Below are 16,884 nucleotides of genomic sequence, written 5' to 3'. Positions count from 1 at the left end.
GTCCCCTAAAGACAGATTCTGTTACCCAGAGCTCCCTTGATGAGCACAACAGACAGATGATTTTGAAAGGCACAGCGCAGAGCAGGGAGGACTTCATGGAACACAGCTTGCCTGCATAATCTGCCTTCCTCTGTCTTTGTCTGTGTCCTCAATTATTTTTATTTTTTATGTATAAAAATAGCCAATGGTTTATTTTTTTTTCTCATAAGACTTTTCACAAAGAACCTCAACTAGAATATTGACTGTTTGGAGTAAGAGCTTTTCCCGCAGTTAGTGTGTCTAATCTCTCAGGCTGCCTTTAATTATTTTTCTAGTGTAAGATAAACCCGGCTTTAGCCCCAGCGTTGTGACTTCTCAGATGCATACTTTTGAGCAAGTTCCTTCATTTTTCTGAGCCTTCAGTGTCTTATCTGCATACTGAGATATGCACACTTACTTTAGATAGAATACTGGGCACGCATGGAGTAATGCGTGCTTAACACAGTGTCCGACAGACAGCGGGTGCTCGATCACCGTCTAACTCACTGAGTGGTTCTCAACCTGTGGGTCATAAGCCCTTCCGGGGTAGGGGAGAGGGCGAATGGCCCTTTCACAGGATTCACTCCATTGGAAAACACAGTTATTTACATTAAAATTCATAACAGGAGCAAAAATCACAGTTATGAAGTAGCGATGAAAATAATTTTGTGGTGGGCGTCGCCACACCACGAGGAGCAGGTGCCGCACCAGAGTTGCAGCATTAGGAAGGTTGAGAGGCCCTGGTTTAGCTCTTCTGCCTCCTCCTTGTCCTGCATATTTTTGCAGAATGCGAGTTCCAGATTTGTCCTACCACAATATGCACCCTTCTGGATTTCTTTTTAAGAGTTATGAAGTATAACTCTCACACAAGTGGGAAACATGGATTTATAGTTAAACCAATAGTTGTATTGTGCATGGGAGCACTACCCAGGTCAGGTAACAAATTATATTCGGCAAGACCCAGCTGTGCCCTAAGCCCTCTCATAATTAAACTCTCTTTCCTCAACCACCATGCTCACGTTAGTGATAATTATTTTTATTACTTTTACATGCAGTTTTACTGTCCGTGTATCAATCCATGAGCAACATAGCTCTACTTTTATTCAAGGGTTTTTGATTGTGTGTGCATGTGTGTACGTATGTATGTGTGTGTGTGTGTGCACACCCAGGTACATGTATGCACGTGTAAAGCCCAGAGGATACCCTCAGAGGTTGCTCACTTTTTGGGAACTTGCCGAGCAGGCTAGGCCGGCTAGCCAGTCAGCCCAGGACCTGTCTGTCCCTGCCTCTCTCATCCTCTCACCGGCATTACACAGAACACCACCATGCTAGGCTTTGTTGTTTGTTTTTCATCATGAGTTCTTGGGATCAAACTCAGTGCCTCATGCCTGAAAGGCCCTTTCCTAACTGAGATAACTGAGATCCAGCCCCGCTGTTCAAGTTTTAATGAATAGAATCGCATGCAGTGTTCTTTGTTCTCTTAATCAACCTTATGTGCACGTGACACTGTGAGACGCTTTCTGCCATTCATTTTCTTTTCTATAAAATATCATATATATGATACATACACACACACACATATATTCTTATTCTCTTAAAAATACAGAAAAAGAACAAGAGTTGACACCAAGAGAATGTTTTTATGCTGCTGGCTGAGTTTATAGGAAGAGTTTATTATGAACTGATTGAGTGCTCACTTAAAAAGTCAAGAGCCTTTATTACCCCCACTTCCCCTACAGAGGAACAGAGACCCACAGGGACATCACAAGCCCGAGTCTCGCCAGCAGGTGTCCAGTGGACGTCCCCAGTCCCCGTCCCCCCTGGCCCCCCCCCCCCCCCGGGCTCCAGGACCCAGGGGCTTCCTGAGTCACTCAGGCCCAAGCTTTTCTGCTGGTTCCACGATGTTTCCATTTATACCAAAACTGGTTCCTCAAGGACTAAAATCCGTGTTAAGGCGCTCGTGAAAGAAATCTGGGTTAAGCGTCACCCCTAAATTTTTGATTGATGTCGTCTGTCCGAGGCCCGTACCTGTGCGCGCTTTTCTGCATACGCCTTTCTTTGGTCACAAACTACCGCGTCTCTTTGCACGTTTGCTGCCCTGCATTTGCCATTGAGAGAGCAATGCTTTCGCCATTTTGGTTTCCTCACCGCCTCTTCCTGCGCGTTCCTTCCTATTTCCAGCATCCTATTTTACTATTGACTGCTTGCTTTTAATAGGCTTTTTCTCCTTCATTCCTGTTCTCCTTTCTCATCCACAGTCGCCTTTCACTATTTAGCCGTTTTCTCCCAAAAGCATCTTCACGCCTTTGACCTTGTCCCCTAAAGTTCTCCTTTCTAGAATCTTCTAAGGACAGGCTGCCAGTGAAGACTCTGGGAAGACTCTGGAATGACAGTTTTTAGAAGGGGTAGCATAGACTTGCTGTGCTTTAGGGGTTTGGATTTGGTCGCTCCAGCAGATTTCACACTCACGTGTGTACCAGGTGTGCATTTCCGGCTGCAGATCCAGCTCTTATGAGCTGAATCGCATCTCCCTCTGCTTGAGGTCACCTCCATGTTCAGGTGGAGACAGTAATTCTGAAAGGAGTTGAGCAACTTGAACGCGTTAAAGAGCTTACAAGGAACAATGCTAGCCTTTAAACTCGGGGCCTCCTGTTTCTTGTCACAACCGCTTTAAAGTTATACCTAGGAAGAAGGGAAAGCAGCCGTTTATGCGCGTCTGTATATGTCCTTTAACTTTATTTCTCCCTTTTGAATTTTGCATTGAGTCAATGAACAATGTTACGCAGTTTGGGTCTGCCCTTGACAAGCTCAGGGATTGCTGCCGTGCAAAAGGGCACACGCAACCTTGTGTGTTTAGTGCCCAGGAACCAGCGAATGAGAGTGAGAGGGCCCGTGTCACAGACACACACGGCTGGCTTTATTACTTTATTTTTCAGTCACAAGCTTACGCTGTAGTCATGGCAACCACGGAGCTGTATTTACCTTCTTGTCTTATTTTCTTAACAGACAAAGATGTGAGCAGTGGGAGTTATAACCTGTCTTCTGCAACAACGGGCAGCTTCTACAGCTGTGTCAGCCAGATCACCATAGGTGAGTAATTGCAGCGACGGTCGTAGAACACGCTTAACCTGGGTGGGAGGGTGGCTCAGGAAGGAGCCAATAGAAAATACTCCTGTGAAAAAATTGGTTTTTGTAACCACAGCAATGGTTCTCTTCCTGGCGCGCCCTCTTGTGGATTCTTGCTGCCATTGAACGGAGTTGGAGAAACTAGGCTGGTCTTTTCCTGCTTCACTAACACTTCAAGGTCTGTTTTAAGCGCTTTAGTCGGCGTGTCATCAGAACTGTTGCACACTTAATATCACGATCAAGTTCCTTTTTTAGTAACTATGGTGTATTATTAAATATCATTTTAGAAAGATACCCTCTGTCACTGCAAGTAGAAAACACGTTATGAACTGTTCCTTGGAAGTTTTGTTTTGTTTTGTTTCCACCAGTTCATGGAGTAAAGGTGGATTTTGCTTGTCTGAAAAGTGTATGAAGCGGGTGGGTGTGTGGTGCTAAAATACAGAGTCATACTTTGCTTTTTAGGATCTGAATGAACCATGGAGAACCAGACTGACGACATAAGGTTCCCAGCTTCCTCGGGAGCCTTTCTGCACCTAGTCAGGTTCTTACACCTTTGCCCGCCTTAAAGGCACTCTGTGGTCTGAGGAGTCCCATGCATGCTAGCCACCCTGTCCCTGCCTTCTCAGAAATGACATCTCTAAACCCTACAGTACGTGACACTGGACATTTGATGTCCCCAGATCGGGGCACGCTGTTCGCGTCCCTCCCTGAACCTGCAGTACAGGGCAGAGCACAGTGCGTGCACCGGTGCTCGCTTGTACTTCCTCTTCTACCCAAGCAAGCTTAAATGGATTTATTGTGCCCAAAGCGGGAAGGGCGACCTTGTTTCTCTTTCTGTTTGTTGAGTCCGTTCTTTTCCATTTCATTCAAAACACATCTTGAGTCCAGAATCTTAGGCAGCGACTTACAAAGAAGTGGGCAGCGATCGCAGCTTGTGTTTATTTTGTATCCGTCAGCTGCTGTTTGGTCCCTACTGACACCATTTTACGTAACCAGAACTCGGTGAGAAGGTGCCAGCATTGCTTCATTGTACAGATTGGGGGAGCTGGTTTCTTTTTGTCATCCATCCAGTTATTAATATGCTCAGGATTTTAGTATCAGTCTGTTAGACTCCAACACCTGTGCCCAGAGACTCCAGAATCTCACTTCTTTAACCGCCACAGCGGAAGCTCTATAAAATAACGTTGAGCCTGTAAGGTGCATTTAAATTCTTTTGATTATAAAGTCTCACAAGTATATCGGAGCACAAAACTAAACACGGACACCTTCTGTTCTAAATATCTATTAAAAAATCACATTGGATTTAAAACGCTATCAAGCAAAATAGCCCCCGATTCCCTGATTCATTTAATAAGCTATGTCCTGGGACTTCGCTGGGATGCAATTGCTGCTTGCAAGGCAGCATGCTATTAGTTACAGTGGGATGACCTTTGAACCCCCACAAACGTACTTCTGGCTATTTAGTGAAGAGTCTGCAGATCCTTCACCTCCCTTTCCTCTCATGAAGTCTGTGGGTTGGTATCACTTTGTTCAAACACCAAAGCCGACTTAAGCATTAAAATCGAATGGTAGAACTTGGTCCAGAATTTTGATTTTTTTAAAATGATTAATTTTAAAATGAAGAATAGTGGCATTAAAAAAATCCTCTGGAGTTCACCCTTCAGAGCTAGTTTTGAAAATATCAGATACTTAAGATACTTTGAGAAATGTTTGTCAAACAACCAGGAGACCATAGAGGGAGGGCCTGCAGTAAGACAGTGAGAAGTTGCGTGACCAGCATGGATGAGAGTTCATCCTGATAGGGAGCCTGCTGTGTTTCCACCTGGTGTCTTAGGTGGGTTAGTAGCTGTGACTAGCCTTGACATGAGACAGAAACAAAGCTAAGAGGCATGCACGGAGGGGGAGAGATGGTATAGCGGGCGAGAGTGGTCAGCGACTGAGGACAAGCATCCTCTGGGATTTTGAGTCAGGGTAACAATGAGTGTAGCCATTGTCAGAAGTATGGAAGTTAGGAAAAGGGTGCAGCCAACACAGTTTAGATATGCCAGGTGCAGCCACTGAAGCTTGGATATGAGGTGTGTATGCAGCTCCTTAAAATCCTTAGTAGGAGACTGGAATTGTGGGTAGAGTGGTCAGAGGACGGAGCTAGAGTCACTTGCCTGCAGGGAGAGGTTAGCTGAGTCTTTGGAATTGCCTGAGGTCATGAGAGTGAGAGTCACTACATTTATGTGGAGAGAGACAAGGACCAGCCTCTGTGGGGGAACCCAGTTAGGGGAGGAGGAAGGTCAGAGGTAAGAGAGTGAAACAAGCACGGTTCTTGAAAACCCAGAACAATTCAGAGGTCGAAGTTGATCCCCAGTGACAACCCCATTTGTGCTCGTGTTGCAAAGCTCTAAGTAAGGAGTTGTGGGCTATGAACTGAGAATGAAGGCATCCTCAATGAAACTGGTGGAAGGGCTAGCAGGGCTGATACAGTAGAAGATGCTTTGCGGGAAAGCTTTTCCTAAGTGGCTGTTCTGAGTACTAACAAAGGTCTTGTGGCAGATATAATTACTGCCCTTTGATGTTTTGAAAAACAAATCCCAATCATTTGATTTTACCAATAAAGACTCAGGAGCCAGATGCTGGGGTGAAAGCTTGCTAGTTCAGAGAGGCAGAGAAAGCATCTAGCTGACCTTCCTACTCCGCTCATGTCCCAAAGGAAAAAGTCAAAAACCAAAAACTTGCTAGCTCAGCTGACAGCCCAGGAGGAAAAAGCCAAAAGCTAAAAGCCAAAAACCTCTTTCTTCTTCTCTATGCTGTCTTAAATATCTTTCTCTCAAAGCCACTCCTTTCTACTTAATCCCTGTCAGCTGGTTTCTTGCTCCACCTCTTGACCTAAGGTTAACTTTATTAAATCCTGTGCACAGAAAGATCTTGGATTAAGGGTGTATGCTAGGCATGGCTGAGCCACACCTTAATCACCTGTTTACAATAAACAGGAAGCTCTTGGATTAAAGGTGTGTGTTAGGGCTGAACTACACCAAACAAGAAACGGGTTTTTATATGAACAAACTGAAAGAAAAAAACAATCACATGAACATCTCCTTAGATGCAGAAAAAGCATTTGACAAATTCCAACACCCATTTATGTTTAAAGTTTTGGAGAGATTGGGGATACAAGGCACATTCCTAAACATAATAAAGGCTATATACTGCAAGCCAATAGCCAACATCAAATAAAATGGAGAGATACTCAAGGAAATTCCTCTAAAATCAGGGACCAGGCAAGGCTGCCCACATTCTCCATATCTCTTCAATATAGTTCTTGAAGTTCTAGCCAGAGAAATAAGACAATGAAAGGAGATCAAGGGGATCCAAATAGGAAAGGAAGAAGTCAGGTTATCTCTATTTGCAGATGATATGATAGTGTACATAAGTGACCCCCAAAATTCCACCAGAGAACTCCTACAGCTGATGAACACCTTCAGCAAAATGGCTGGATACAAAATTAACTCAAAAAAGTCAGTTGCCTTCCTATATACAAATGACAATCATGCAGAGGAAGAAATTAGGAAAACTACATCCTTCACGATAGCCACAAGTAATATAAAATATCTAGGAGTAACTCTAACCAAGCAAGTGAAGGACTTGTTTGAAAAAAAAAAAAAAAACTTCAAACCTCTGAAGAAAGAGATTGAAGATGACATCAGAAGATGGAGGGTTCTCCCTTGTTTGTGGATAGGGAGAATTAACATAGTAAAAATGGGCATCTTACCAAAAGCAATTTACAGATGCAATGCAATCCCTATCAAAATACCTACACAATATTTTAAAGACATTGAAAGATCAATTCTCAACTTCATGTGGAAAAACAAAAAACCCAGAATAGCTAAAACAATCCTATACAATAAACGATCCTCTGGAGGAATCTCCATACCTGATCTCAAGCTGTACTATGGAGCAATAGTAATGAAAACAGGATGGGACTGGCACAGCAATAGGCTGGTTGATCAATGGAATCGAATTGAAGACCCAGAAATGAATCCACACACATATGGTCACTTGATTTTTGGCAAAGAAGCCAAATCTATTCAATGGAAAAAGGATGGCATCTTCAACAAATGGTGCTGGTCTAACTGGTTGTCTACGTGTAAAAAAATGCAATTAGACCCATATTTGTCACCATGCACAAAACTCAAGTCCAAGTGGATTAAAGACCTCAACATAAAACCAGAGACACTAAATTAGTTAGAAGAAAAAGTGGGGAAGAGCCTGGAACACATTGGTACAAGAGACAACTTCCTGAACAGAACACCAACAGCCCAGACCTCAAGGTCAACAATTAATAAATGGAACCTCATGAGGCTGAGAAGCTTCTGTGAGGCAGGAGACACTGTCAAAAGAACAAAGCGACAGCCTACAGACTGGGAAAAGATCTTCACCAACCCTACATCTGACAAAAGTCTAATATCCAAAATATATAAAGAACTCAAAAAATTAAACACCACTAAACCAAATAAACCAATTGAGAAATGGGGCTCAGAACTAAACAGAGAAATTTCAACAGAATATCGAATGGCTGAGAAACACTTGAAGAAATGCTCAACATCTTTAGTCATCAGAGAAATGCAAATCAAAACGACTCTGAGGTTCCATCTTACTCCCATCAGAATGGCCAACATCAAAAATTCAAGCGACACCACATGCTGGTAAGGATGTGGAGAAAGGGGAACACTCCTTTTTTGCTAGTGGGACTGCAAACTTGTATAACCACTTTGGAAATCTATCTGGCGCTTTCTCAGAAAACTGGGAATAGGGCTTCCTCAAGACCCAACTATTCCACTCTTTGGAATATACCCAGGAGATACACCAGCACACACAGCAAGAACATTTGCTCAACCATGTTCATAGCAGCCTTATTCATAATAGCCAGAACTTGGAAACAGCTTAAGTGTCCCTCAGTTGAAGAATGGATAAAGAAACTGTGGTACATTTGCACCATGGAATACTACTCAACTATTAAAAACAAGGAAATCCCAAAATCTGTGGACAAATGGATGGATTGAACTAGAAATGATCATACTGAGTTAACCCAAAAGCAGAAAGATTCACATAGTATGTACTCATTTATAATTGGACACTAGCCCAAAAGGCATGTCCCATGAAAGTCTTCACTTAACAGGAGATTGGAATAGATGTGAGGACATCCTATTTGGACTCTAGGTGAGAGAAATATAGGAGAATGGGGAAATAGAAGGATCCAGAGGGTCCTAGAAACCTACAAGAAGAACACCATGACAGGTGGATCTGGGCCCGGGGGGGGGGGTCTTCTCAAACTACTGCACCAACCAAGGACAATACAAGCAGTAAACCCTCAACCCCTACTCAGATCTAATCAATGGACAGGACATTCTCCATAATTGTGTGGAGAGCCAGGGCTGACTCAGACATGAGTTCCCTGATTGGCCAAGACCATAGGAAGCTTATTTCCTTCATTCCAGAAGACCAGAGGAAGGCTTGCTCTGAACTGCTATGAGAGCATTCTCTTGTCTGCCTTCTTTGTGGCTTATCCTCACAGCGGCAGCCAGAACGCAGCACCTCCTCAGGCCTCCACTTGAGGAATGGAAAGCCTTTCCCACGAGGAGCCTCAGCAGACTTGGATTGTATCCTCAGGTTTCTGGGGGTTCCATGACCATCCCTGAGCCAATCAACCGACCTCATCCCTATCAAGGCCACTCGAGGCCCTGGACAGGTGTGTGGGAATGAAATTAGATCACCTGTTTCGAGTTGCCACTCCCAGGGCTCCAGGGGTGGGACAGATTCCCAAAGGCCAAGTCCAGGCTGTTGAAGGAAGAAAGGGCATGAGATACTGCAGAGGCATCACCAGGCATCAGGCATCAGGCAGCATCCATTTCCCACGGTCTGTTCAAAGCCCAAGAGTTTCAGTAACACCGATGAGAAGCACAGAAAACAGTTAACAATTCTAGACCCTCAGTGCTGGAAGGAGAACATCTTTCTTTGGATCATTTAAGGAGTTCTGTTTGAAAAAGTCTGTATTTTCTTTCATCCCCCATACTTATTCTCTTAGAACAGTGGGTCGCAACCCATTTGGGGTTAAATGACCCTTTCCCAGGAGTCTCCTAATTTCTAACAGTGGCAAAACTACAGTCATGAAGCAGCTACAAAAAATTAATTTTATGATTGGAGCCACCACAACCTGAGGAGCTGTATTAAAGGGCCGTAGCATTAGGAAGGCTGAGAACCACTCACTGTCTTAGAGACCGGTCATCGTGCCCGGCAGCCTCCGTACGTGAAGGATTCTAAGAGACAGGCCTGCATAGATGAACTGCTGAAGCAGAGGTATCAGAAAGATCACAGGTAGAGACAAGTCCCTCTTCCAAAATCCTTCATTGGGTCTCGGCCTATGGCTGACTCCTTATTTTATGGTAGTTCTTGCCCAGGTAGAAGACTTGTAAGACCCTCAGAGGTGATTAACATTGGTTTTCTCCCCATGACTGCTGACTGTGCCGAGTGTGCCTGCTGTGGTTTCCTTCATGGTTTGAGTCTGTCAAGTGACAGTTCTGATGCTGGACTTAGAGGCAACCAAGACACCTGTTGCCACCTCTCTCCCTGAGCGGATGGATGTTGCCGGAGGGCGCATGCGCCTGCCCCTAGTGTGACATCCTGTTGCTTGCTTCTGGGGCACCAGCTGTTCCTTTGGTTGGCTGGTCTCCCAAAATACTTTGACCTCATTGCTATCTTTAATTTTAGAGTGTCCCATTTACATCTGATCATAATTATGAAAATGTTAATTTAGCTCATTTGTATCAATGAAATGGATGAAAATATTTGCTAAATGAGCATCATTTTTGGAGCAAATGATATGATAATGTTTAATGTTAAAAAGAAAACTATCCAGTCATCTGAACAGTGCCTTTTTAGCAGTAAGAAAAATGATACAGATTGCCTGTGATTTTGTATAAGAATTGGTAAAACCTGAAACTTTGGGGAATCCAGAGTTATTTAGAACCGTCAAAAATTATCTTTGAAAGAAGAAAATATGCACATAGTTTTAGTTAGGGTAAGTTGGCATTGTGTGTTTTATGTCAATACTTAGAGTATACAATGTGATATTTGATATATTAAATATATACTATCAAATAATCAAATGATTATTAAGAAACTTAGCATAGTTATTGACTCCCAGTTTCCTTTAATTTTGTGTATGTTGTGTGCTTCTATTTATTTTATTTTTATTTTTATTTTTTGGTTTTTCGGGACAGGGTTTCTCTGTGTAGCCTTGACTGTCCTGGACTTGCTTTGTAGACCAGGCTGGCCCCGAACTCACAGCGATTCACCTGCCTCTGCCTCCGGAGTGCTGGAATTAAAGGCGTGTGCCACCATGCCCGGCTTGGTGTGTGCTTCTAAAAATCTACTCTTCTAGCAAATTTGCAGTGTCATTCATTCTAGTATTTACATGGTAGATTTATTCATCCTTCATAACTAAGATATGTAATCCTTTGATCTGCATCGCCCCATTCCGCCCTCCTGCTCCCCTGAATTAAGTTTTACTCCTTGCTTCTGTGTAGTTGGCATTACTTGACTTTTTCTTCCTTAAAGACTGCATAGATAAGTGAGGTCATACAGTGTTTTTCTATCTGTACCTGGCTTGTTTCACTTAGCAAAATGTCCTCCTTGCTTATTATACGAGTGGCGGGGTCTCTTTGTTAAAGGTTGGGCAGCAACCTTTATATGCTTTATATGCATAACAGTGTTCCCGTTCTTAAACTAAGGCTCACTTACACATACTTCCATAGTGTTCTCTGTTCTTGGTAATGATGCTAGAAGGACTTGGGAAGGCGAAGGAAAGGGACCCGGATGTGCAGGTTTTCAGGGCCGACCATTTGATACTGTGTAACTGTTTGGTGTGCTCTGACTTGGGACGACGACTTCTTCTGCTCTCAGTATTCACTAGTTGACCACAGTTCTTTGTCTAGGGCTAAGGCCTTGTGAGCACTCTCCCCTTACACACTAGTATGTATATTGGTGTCATCCTTATTCAGGGTGTGTTTCGGCAGCTGTGTTGCAGAGACTGGATAGATAGAGCTTCTGACACTCTCGAGAGACACAATCTCACAGCGTACACACAAGTAACGTATGGACCGAGCAGGCTGAAGTTATATCTTAGGAATGCACACATATACTTAACAACAGTTAAAAGAGGCGTGAATTTCAAAGACAGCAGTGGGAGGGAGTTCACAGGAGGGTTTAAACCACAGTGGTTCTCAACCATCCTAATGCTGCAACACTTTAATACAGTTCCTCATGGGGTGGTGACTCCCCAACTATAAAAATGTCTCACTGCTACTTCATATCTGTAATTTTGCTGCTGTTATAAATCATAATGTAAATATCTGATATGCAGCATACCTGATATGTGACCTTCAAAGGGAGAACCACTGATTTAGAGGGAGGAAAGAGAAGGGGAAAGTGGTATGATTATACTGTAATGTCAAAAAAAATTTTTTTTATTATTATTTAAAGAAAGAGGCTCGAGTTTCTGAATGAAATGACAAGGCAAGGGTTCTCTGGCATAAAAACAAGGCATTATGTTTTCAATTTTTAAAGAGAAGAAAGAATATAATAAAACACCAAATTAAAATGAAGTATTCTGACACTTTATTTCCATAGCCTATACCGTAGCAGGGGTTAGAGGAAACTCAAGAACGTTGAGTCAGAAGTATAGTTGAGAAACATGATTGGGCCCAGACTTGGCAACAGCATTCACCTTCCTCCCTGGGTCCACCACAGTTCAGAACACTGAGAGTTTGAGGTCTTATTGATAAACTCTAGGGGCTTGCCAACCCTCCCAGAAGCCTCACGTATGTTTCCAGCATCCCATGCGGTACCTTCTATGAAGGTGACCAACTGTGAAGACTCAGAATAGCCCTCTTGACATTTTTTTTTTTTAGCACTTTCCTTTCCTCAAGTATTCTGATAACTGGGTTCTTCTATTTAAAAAATAATAATTGTCCAGAGAGAAATAAATAATGTATCACCGAATTTTCAGGTCGCAGTTCCCATTTCAGGCCCCAGAAGTACCGTTGACCACTTTCTTAGCAGTAGAGCACACCTACGTGGTGAAGCACAGGTGTGTGGTCTTTAGTGCTTCTGGTCTTCACCTTCGGGAAGGTACAGTTACCCTTAGCTCAGCTTCTTCATCTGTCCGTGAGACTCACAGTGCATGACTGACAGGAGTATTGTGAGGCTGACATGAGGTGGTGCTGGTAGTTCTCTTGGTGCTGTGCCAGTAAACGCTAGGAGTGTTGTCGTTTTTTTTTAATCCCTGGGTTTCAGTTGTAACTTCCATGTGGATGATGCCTGGATTCTGGTACTTGACTCATCTGGTACTTCTGTGTGGATGATGCCTGGATTCTGGTACTTGACTCATCTCTCTTTACCATCATTTCCAGTTTTCAAGTGTTAAGTCAGGCATGCTCACATGACTGTTTCCACAGATGCTCAGGTGACAGATGCCACAAGACATACCTGGCTTTACTCAGTCCTGGAAAAACCCAGACCTTCAGGTCACCATCACTGGGCTGAAAGCAATTACCATTCTCTTTGTCCACTGACATCTTGTCAGTGAGTGACAGTATATTAGTTACCTTTCTGTTGCTTTTGGTCAAAATACCATGACCGAGGCTACTTAGAGAAGGAGGTGTTTATTTGGGCTTATGGTTCTAAAGCGGTGGGTCTCAACCTTGCTACTGCTAAGACCCTTTAGTATGGTTCCTCGTGGTGTGGTGACCCCCAACCATAGAAATTATTTCATTGTTCTTTCATAACTGTAATTTTGCTACTGTTGTAAATTGTAATGTAAATATCTGGCCCCTCAGAGACCTGATTTGCAACCCCCAAAAGGGTCACAACCCATAGGTTGAGAGCCATGTGTTCTAGAAAGGTGAGCGTCCATCAAGGCAGAGACACGGGGTAGCAGGATGAGGACCACACCCCCCCCAACACAAGAGCTCGCATCCTCAACTGCACCAAGCAGGACGAATGAGCAGGAAGTGGAGAAAGACTATAAACCGTCAAAGCCCAACCCTCAGTGGTGTACTTCCTCAAGCTGAGACGGAGAGTTCCACAACCTCACCAAACAGTGTCACCTGCCAGAGAACAGACATTCAGATATCTGAGCCCGTCAGGGATATTTTCACTCAAACCACCACAGACGGTTACCAGTTAGCTGGTGGTGGCAGGCTCTTTTCTTGTATCTGTGTGACCACGTGACCGTGCCTCTGTGCTTCTTTCTCTTTACTGATGCTAGAGCTTTATTTTGCTTTAAAAAAATTTTTTTTATTAATTTTTTTTTATTAATTTATTCTTGTTACATCTCAATGTTTATCCCATCCCTTGTATCCTCCCATTCTTCCCTCCCTCCCATTTTCCCATTATTCCCCTCCCCTATGACTGTGGCTGAGGGGAACCTCCTCCCCCTGTATATGCTCATAGAGTATCAAGTCTCTTCTTGGTAGCCTGCTATCCTTCCTCTAATGACCTTCACATGGCTCCAGTTCCATGGCCCTTCCCATGATCTCCCTGCTGCCCTCTGCTGGGGAATTTAAGTGAACAGAGCGCGTCAGCCCCGCACCAACTGGTTAGGGACTTGTGGGAGGGGAGTGAGAAAAGAGAGCCAAATAGAGAAAAAGACAGGAGAGGAAATTTGAAGATAACTAAAGCACTCTCTGGTTCAAGGGAGGCTCAGCTCAGAGTGGAGAAGTACGGCTTGCCTGGAAAGCATGTGTGGGGATGTGTGATGTGAGTCTATGTCTGCGTGGTGTCTAGCACAGTGTAGGAAGGAAGGGATATACCTCAGTTCACGTAGCTTCCCTTCCAACCTCTGTTGCCTTGCTGTGCCTGCCCACGTGTCCTCCCCTCCCCAGTGCCTTCTTCCTACACCACCTCCATCCGTGTGCACTAGCCCCTCTGAGAGCGTCATGTCACCATGATGATCCAGTATGGAGAAGCCAGGAGCTTCCTGGAAGACTGTATATGCATTACATTCCTAAGAGCTATACCTAAGGTTCACACGCCAAAGCCCTCAGAGGCCTGGCGTGCCCAGGCAGATGAGAGAAGAAAGCAGGGGTAAGGTGTTAGGGATCATGGGGACTGTGGCAGATTGATGCCAGTCTACTAGACTTCCGGGAGGTGGCGCTTTTGTCATTCTAGCTGACGGCTGCCATGAGGTGTCATATGGTGCAGTGTTGTTTCACATACAACAGAAGAGCAACAGAGCCCTTTTTTTAATGAGAAGTCAAAAAGCCGCCTTTTGTGTGTGTGCTTTAGACTTTATTGCTGCCACTACAGATTTTTTTTTACTTCAAATTACCAAAATGGGTGGGATAAACGTTTGCACAAGAGATTTGTGCCACTGGCTTCTAGATGCCAACTTTGTCCACCAGGCTGCGTTCACGTTCATGCCGTCTTCTCCCGGGCCTCAGTTCCCCAACAGGGAGAGCCTTCTCCCTTGGCCTCCTGAAGGAAAATTTCTGTTTTACTTTCCACCTGCTTCTTGTGTCTTCTTTCTACTGTGGTCCATTGTAGTTTAAGGGGAGCCACATAGAATTTGGATTGAGACAGCTCTGGGCTTGTGTTCTGCCTTTGGTGCATGGGGCTGCTTAACCAAGGGAAAGCTGGTAGTTGTTTTTGTCATCTGCAAAGCTGGAATGGTTAACAGTGCCCTTTACAGTTGCTGTATGGGTTAGAAGCTGGCTATGTAAAGTGTCTTGTGTATAGTTGACCTACAATGGCTTAAAAAAAGAAATCTAAGACCACAGGGGGCTGGAGAGATGACTCAGGAGTTAAGTGTCTGTTGCTCTTACAGAGGAAACAAGTTTAGTTCCCAGCACACATGCTGAGTAGCTCACAACTACCTGTGACTCCAGCTGCATGGACTTGCAAGTGATCGTTGGGTCTCTGTGGTTACCTGTGGCAGACACAGACTGCCCCCCCCCCCCATGCTCTCCCACCACACCTAAAACGAAATAACCAAACAAAACCTTAACGACTGCACATCTTAACTACTTTATTAGAGGTAGACTACCTAAAAGGCAAAGACTGGGTACCTAGCACACAGTCGGTGTTTAATATAATTAGTTTAATGTGATAAGATTTATCATGAGCACGCATCCTTCTTTCAAATGGTTTTGGATTTGACTCACAGCTTAGCTTTTTTTTTTTTTTTTTTTTGAGACAGGGTTTCTCTGTGTAGCCTTGGCCATCCTGGACTCACTTTGTAGACCAGGCTGGCCTCGAACCTCGAACTCACAACGATCCACCTGCCTCTGCCTCCCGAGTGCTGGGATTAAAGGCATGCACCACCACGCCCGGCTCAGCTTTTTTTTTTTTTTTTGGGAGAAATATTAACAGCAAACACTGTTTAAGGCTTTGATGGTGGTTACTGACTGACTCTGTTTATCTCAACAGGCTATGACATTGCTGGGCCTGTTGCCATTGGGCTCACCCACTGGAAGCATCCCTATGTACAAGGCAGACCCGCCCTCCCTTCAGATCTGCCGCTCTTCCTCTCCAAAGACGCAGGCATCCCCGTGTACCACCAGTCCTTCACGCGCAAAGCCGACCTGGCCACACCTTTGTCTTGCCCGGCCTCGCTGTCCATCACCCCAGTGCCTTCTTACAGCAGCAGCAGCCAGGAAACCCTGAGTCAAGACACAACAGGTAACAGTGTTGACCACCATGGAGGTTCAGGCCGCGGCATAGCTAAGGTTCTTTTATGCGTGCCCCTGCTGAATAGATTGCTCCTGCGTTTCTGCTGGTGCAATGCTCTGACTCGCACGTCATCTTCACCTTCCCTCTCTCTAATCACTTAGCTGGACGACAAGGAGGTGTGTGTTGGGAGATGTGTGGCTGAAGTGTTATTCCCTTTGCTAAAAACGTTCTCTAGGAATCAACATTGAATTAGGAGTCTAAGAGTAATGTGCCTGTCACTTTTCACTGCTTAACTTTTTTTTGGATACTGGTTAGAGCCAGTTCACTTTGCCTCACCAAGTCGATCTGTGTCAGGGGGTCTTGAGAACCACTGCCCATGGGTGTAATCTGCTTCCTGCTTTTGAACAGCCAAAGAATTAAGAATATATATATATATTTAAACTTACAAAGTCCCACCAACGTGAGATGAACAAGGACAGTAGACATGGTAAAGTTGATGGAGGAAAGCCCACGGGCCCTTAGCCCTACACTAAGAACTGCGGGCAACCTAGGAGTGCTGAGGGTAGGAGAGGTAGTCTTCCCTTAGGGAAGAGCACACCTATTGGTTATCCAACACCAAATGGAGGAGCCTCAAAACATGCATCCAATTAACACTGTACAGACTGAGCAGGGTTATATTTAGGAATATGTGTATAAAATGTATGCACATATACATATATGTAACACAGTTAATAAAAAAGAAGCCACGAATTTGAAAGAGAGCAAGGAGAGAGCTGTGGGAGAGTTTGGAGTGAGGAAAGGGAAAAGAGAGATGTTGTAAGTATAGTCTCAAAAAAAAAAAAAAAAAAAAAAAGAAAGAAAGAAAGAAAGAAAAAGTAGATTTTTTTTTTTTTTTACATTTTAAATCATTGGGAAATTTTGATAATAATGCTTTATGACATATGAAAATTGTATTAAATTTTTATTTCAGTTTCTTACGTCAGGTTTTCTTGGATACAGCCATATTTTCATTTATGCATAATCTAT

The 16,884-nt window shown here is 43.9% G+C and overlaps 1 protein-coding gene across 1 annotated transcript in view; it reads left to right on the top strand.

Moving 5' to 3' along the window:
* The window catches only part of Ano4 (anoctamin 4), a 401,662-nt gene that overhangs the window by 12,676 nt on the left and 372,102 nt on the right, over nucleotides 1-16,884 (top strand). Inside the window, exons 2-3 of the mRNA XM_051172646.1 lie at nucleotides 3,025-3,108; nucleotides 15,616-15,867. Of these exons, the coding sequence (XP_051028603.1) occupies nucleotides 3,025-3,108; nucleotides 15,616-15,867 (336 nt within the window). The remainder of the gene's footprint in view (nucleotides 1-3,024; nucleotides 3,109-15,615; nucleotides 15,868-16,884) is intronic.

The sequence above is a fragment of the Acomys russatus genome, chromosome 31 (assembly GCF_903995435.1).
Source record: "Acomys russatus chromosome 31, mAcoRus1.1, whole genome shotgun sequence".
Taxonomy (NCBI): domain Eukaryota; kingdom Metazoa; phylum Chordata; class Mammalia; order Rodentia; family Muridae; genus Acomys; species Acomys russatus.
Note: the sequence above shows the minus strand (reverse complement) of the source record. Positions and strands in the feature narration are given on the sequence as shown.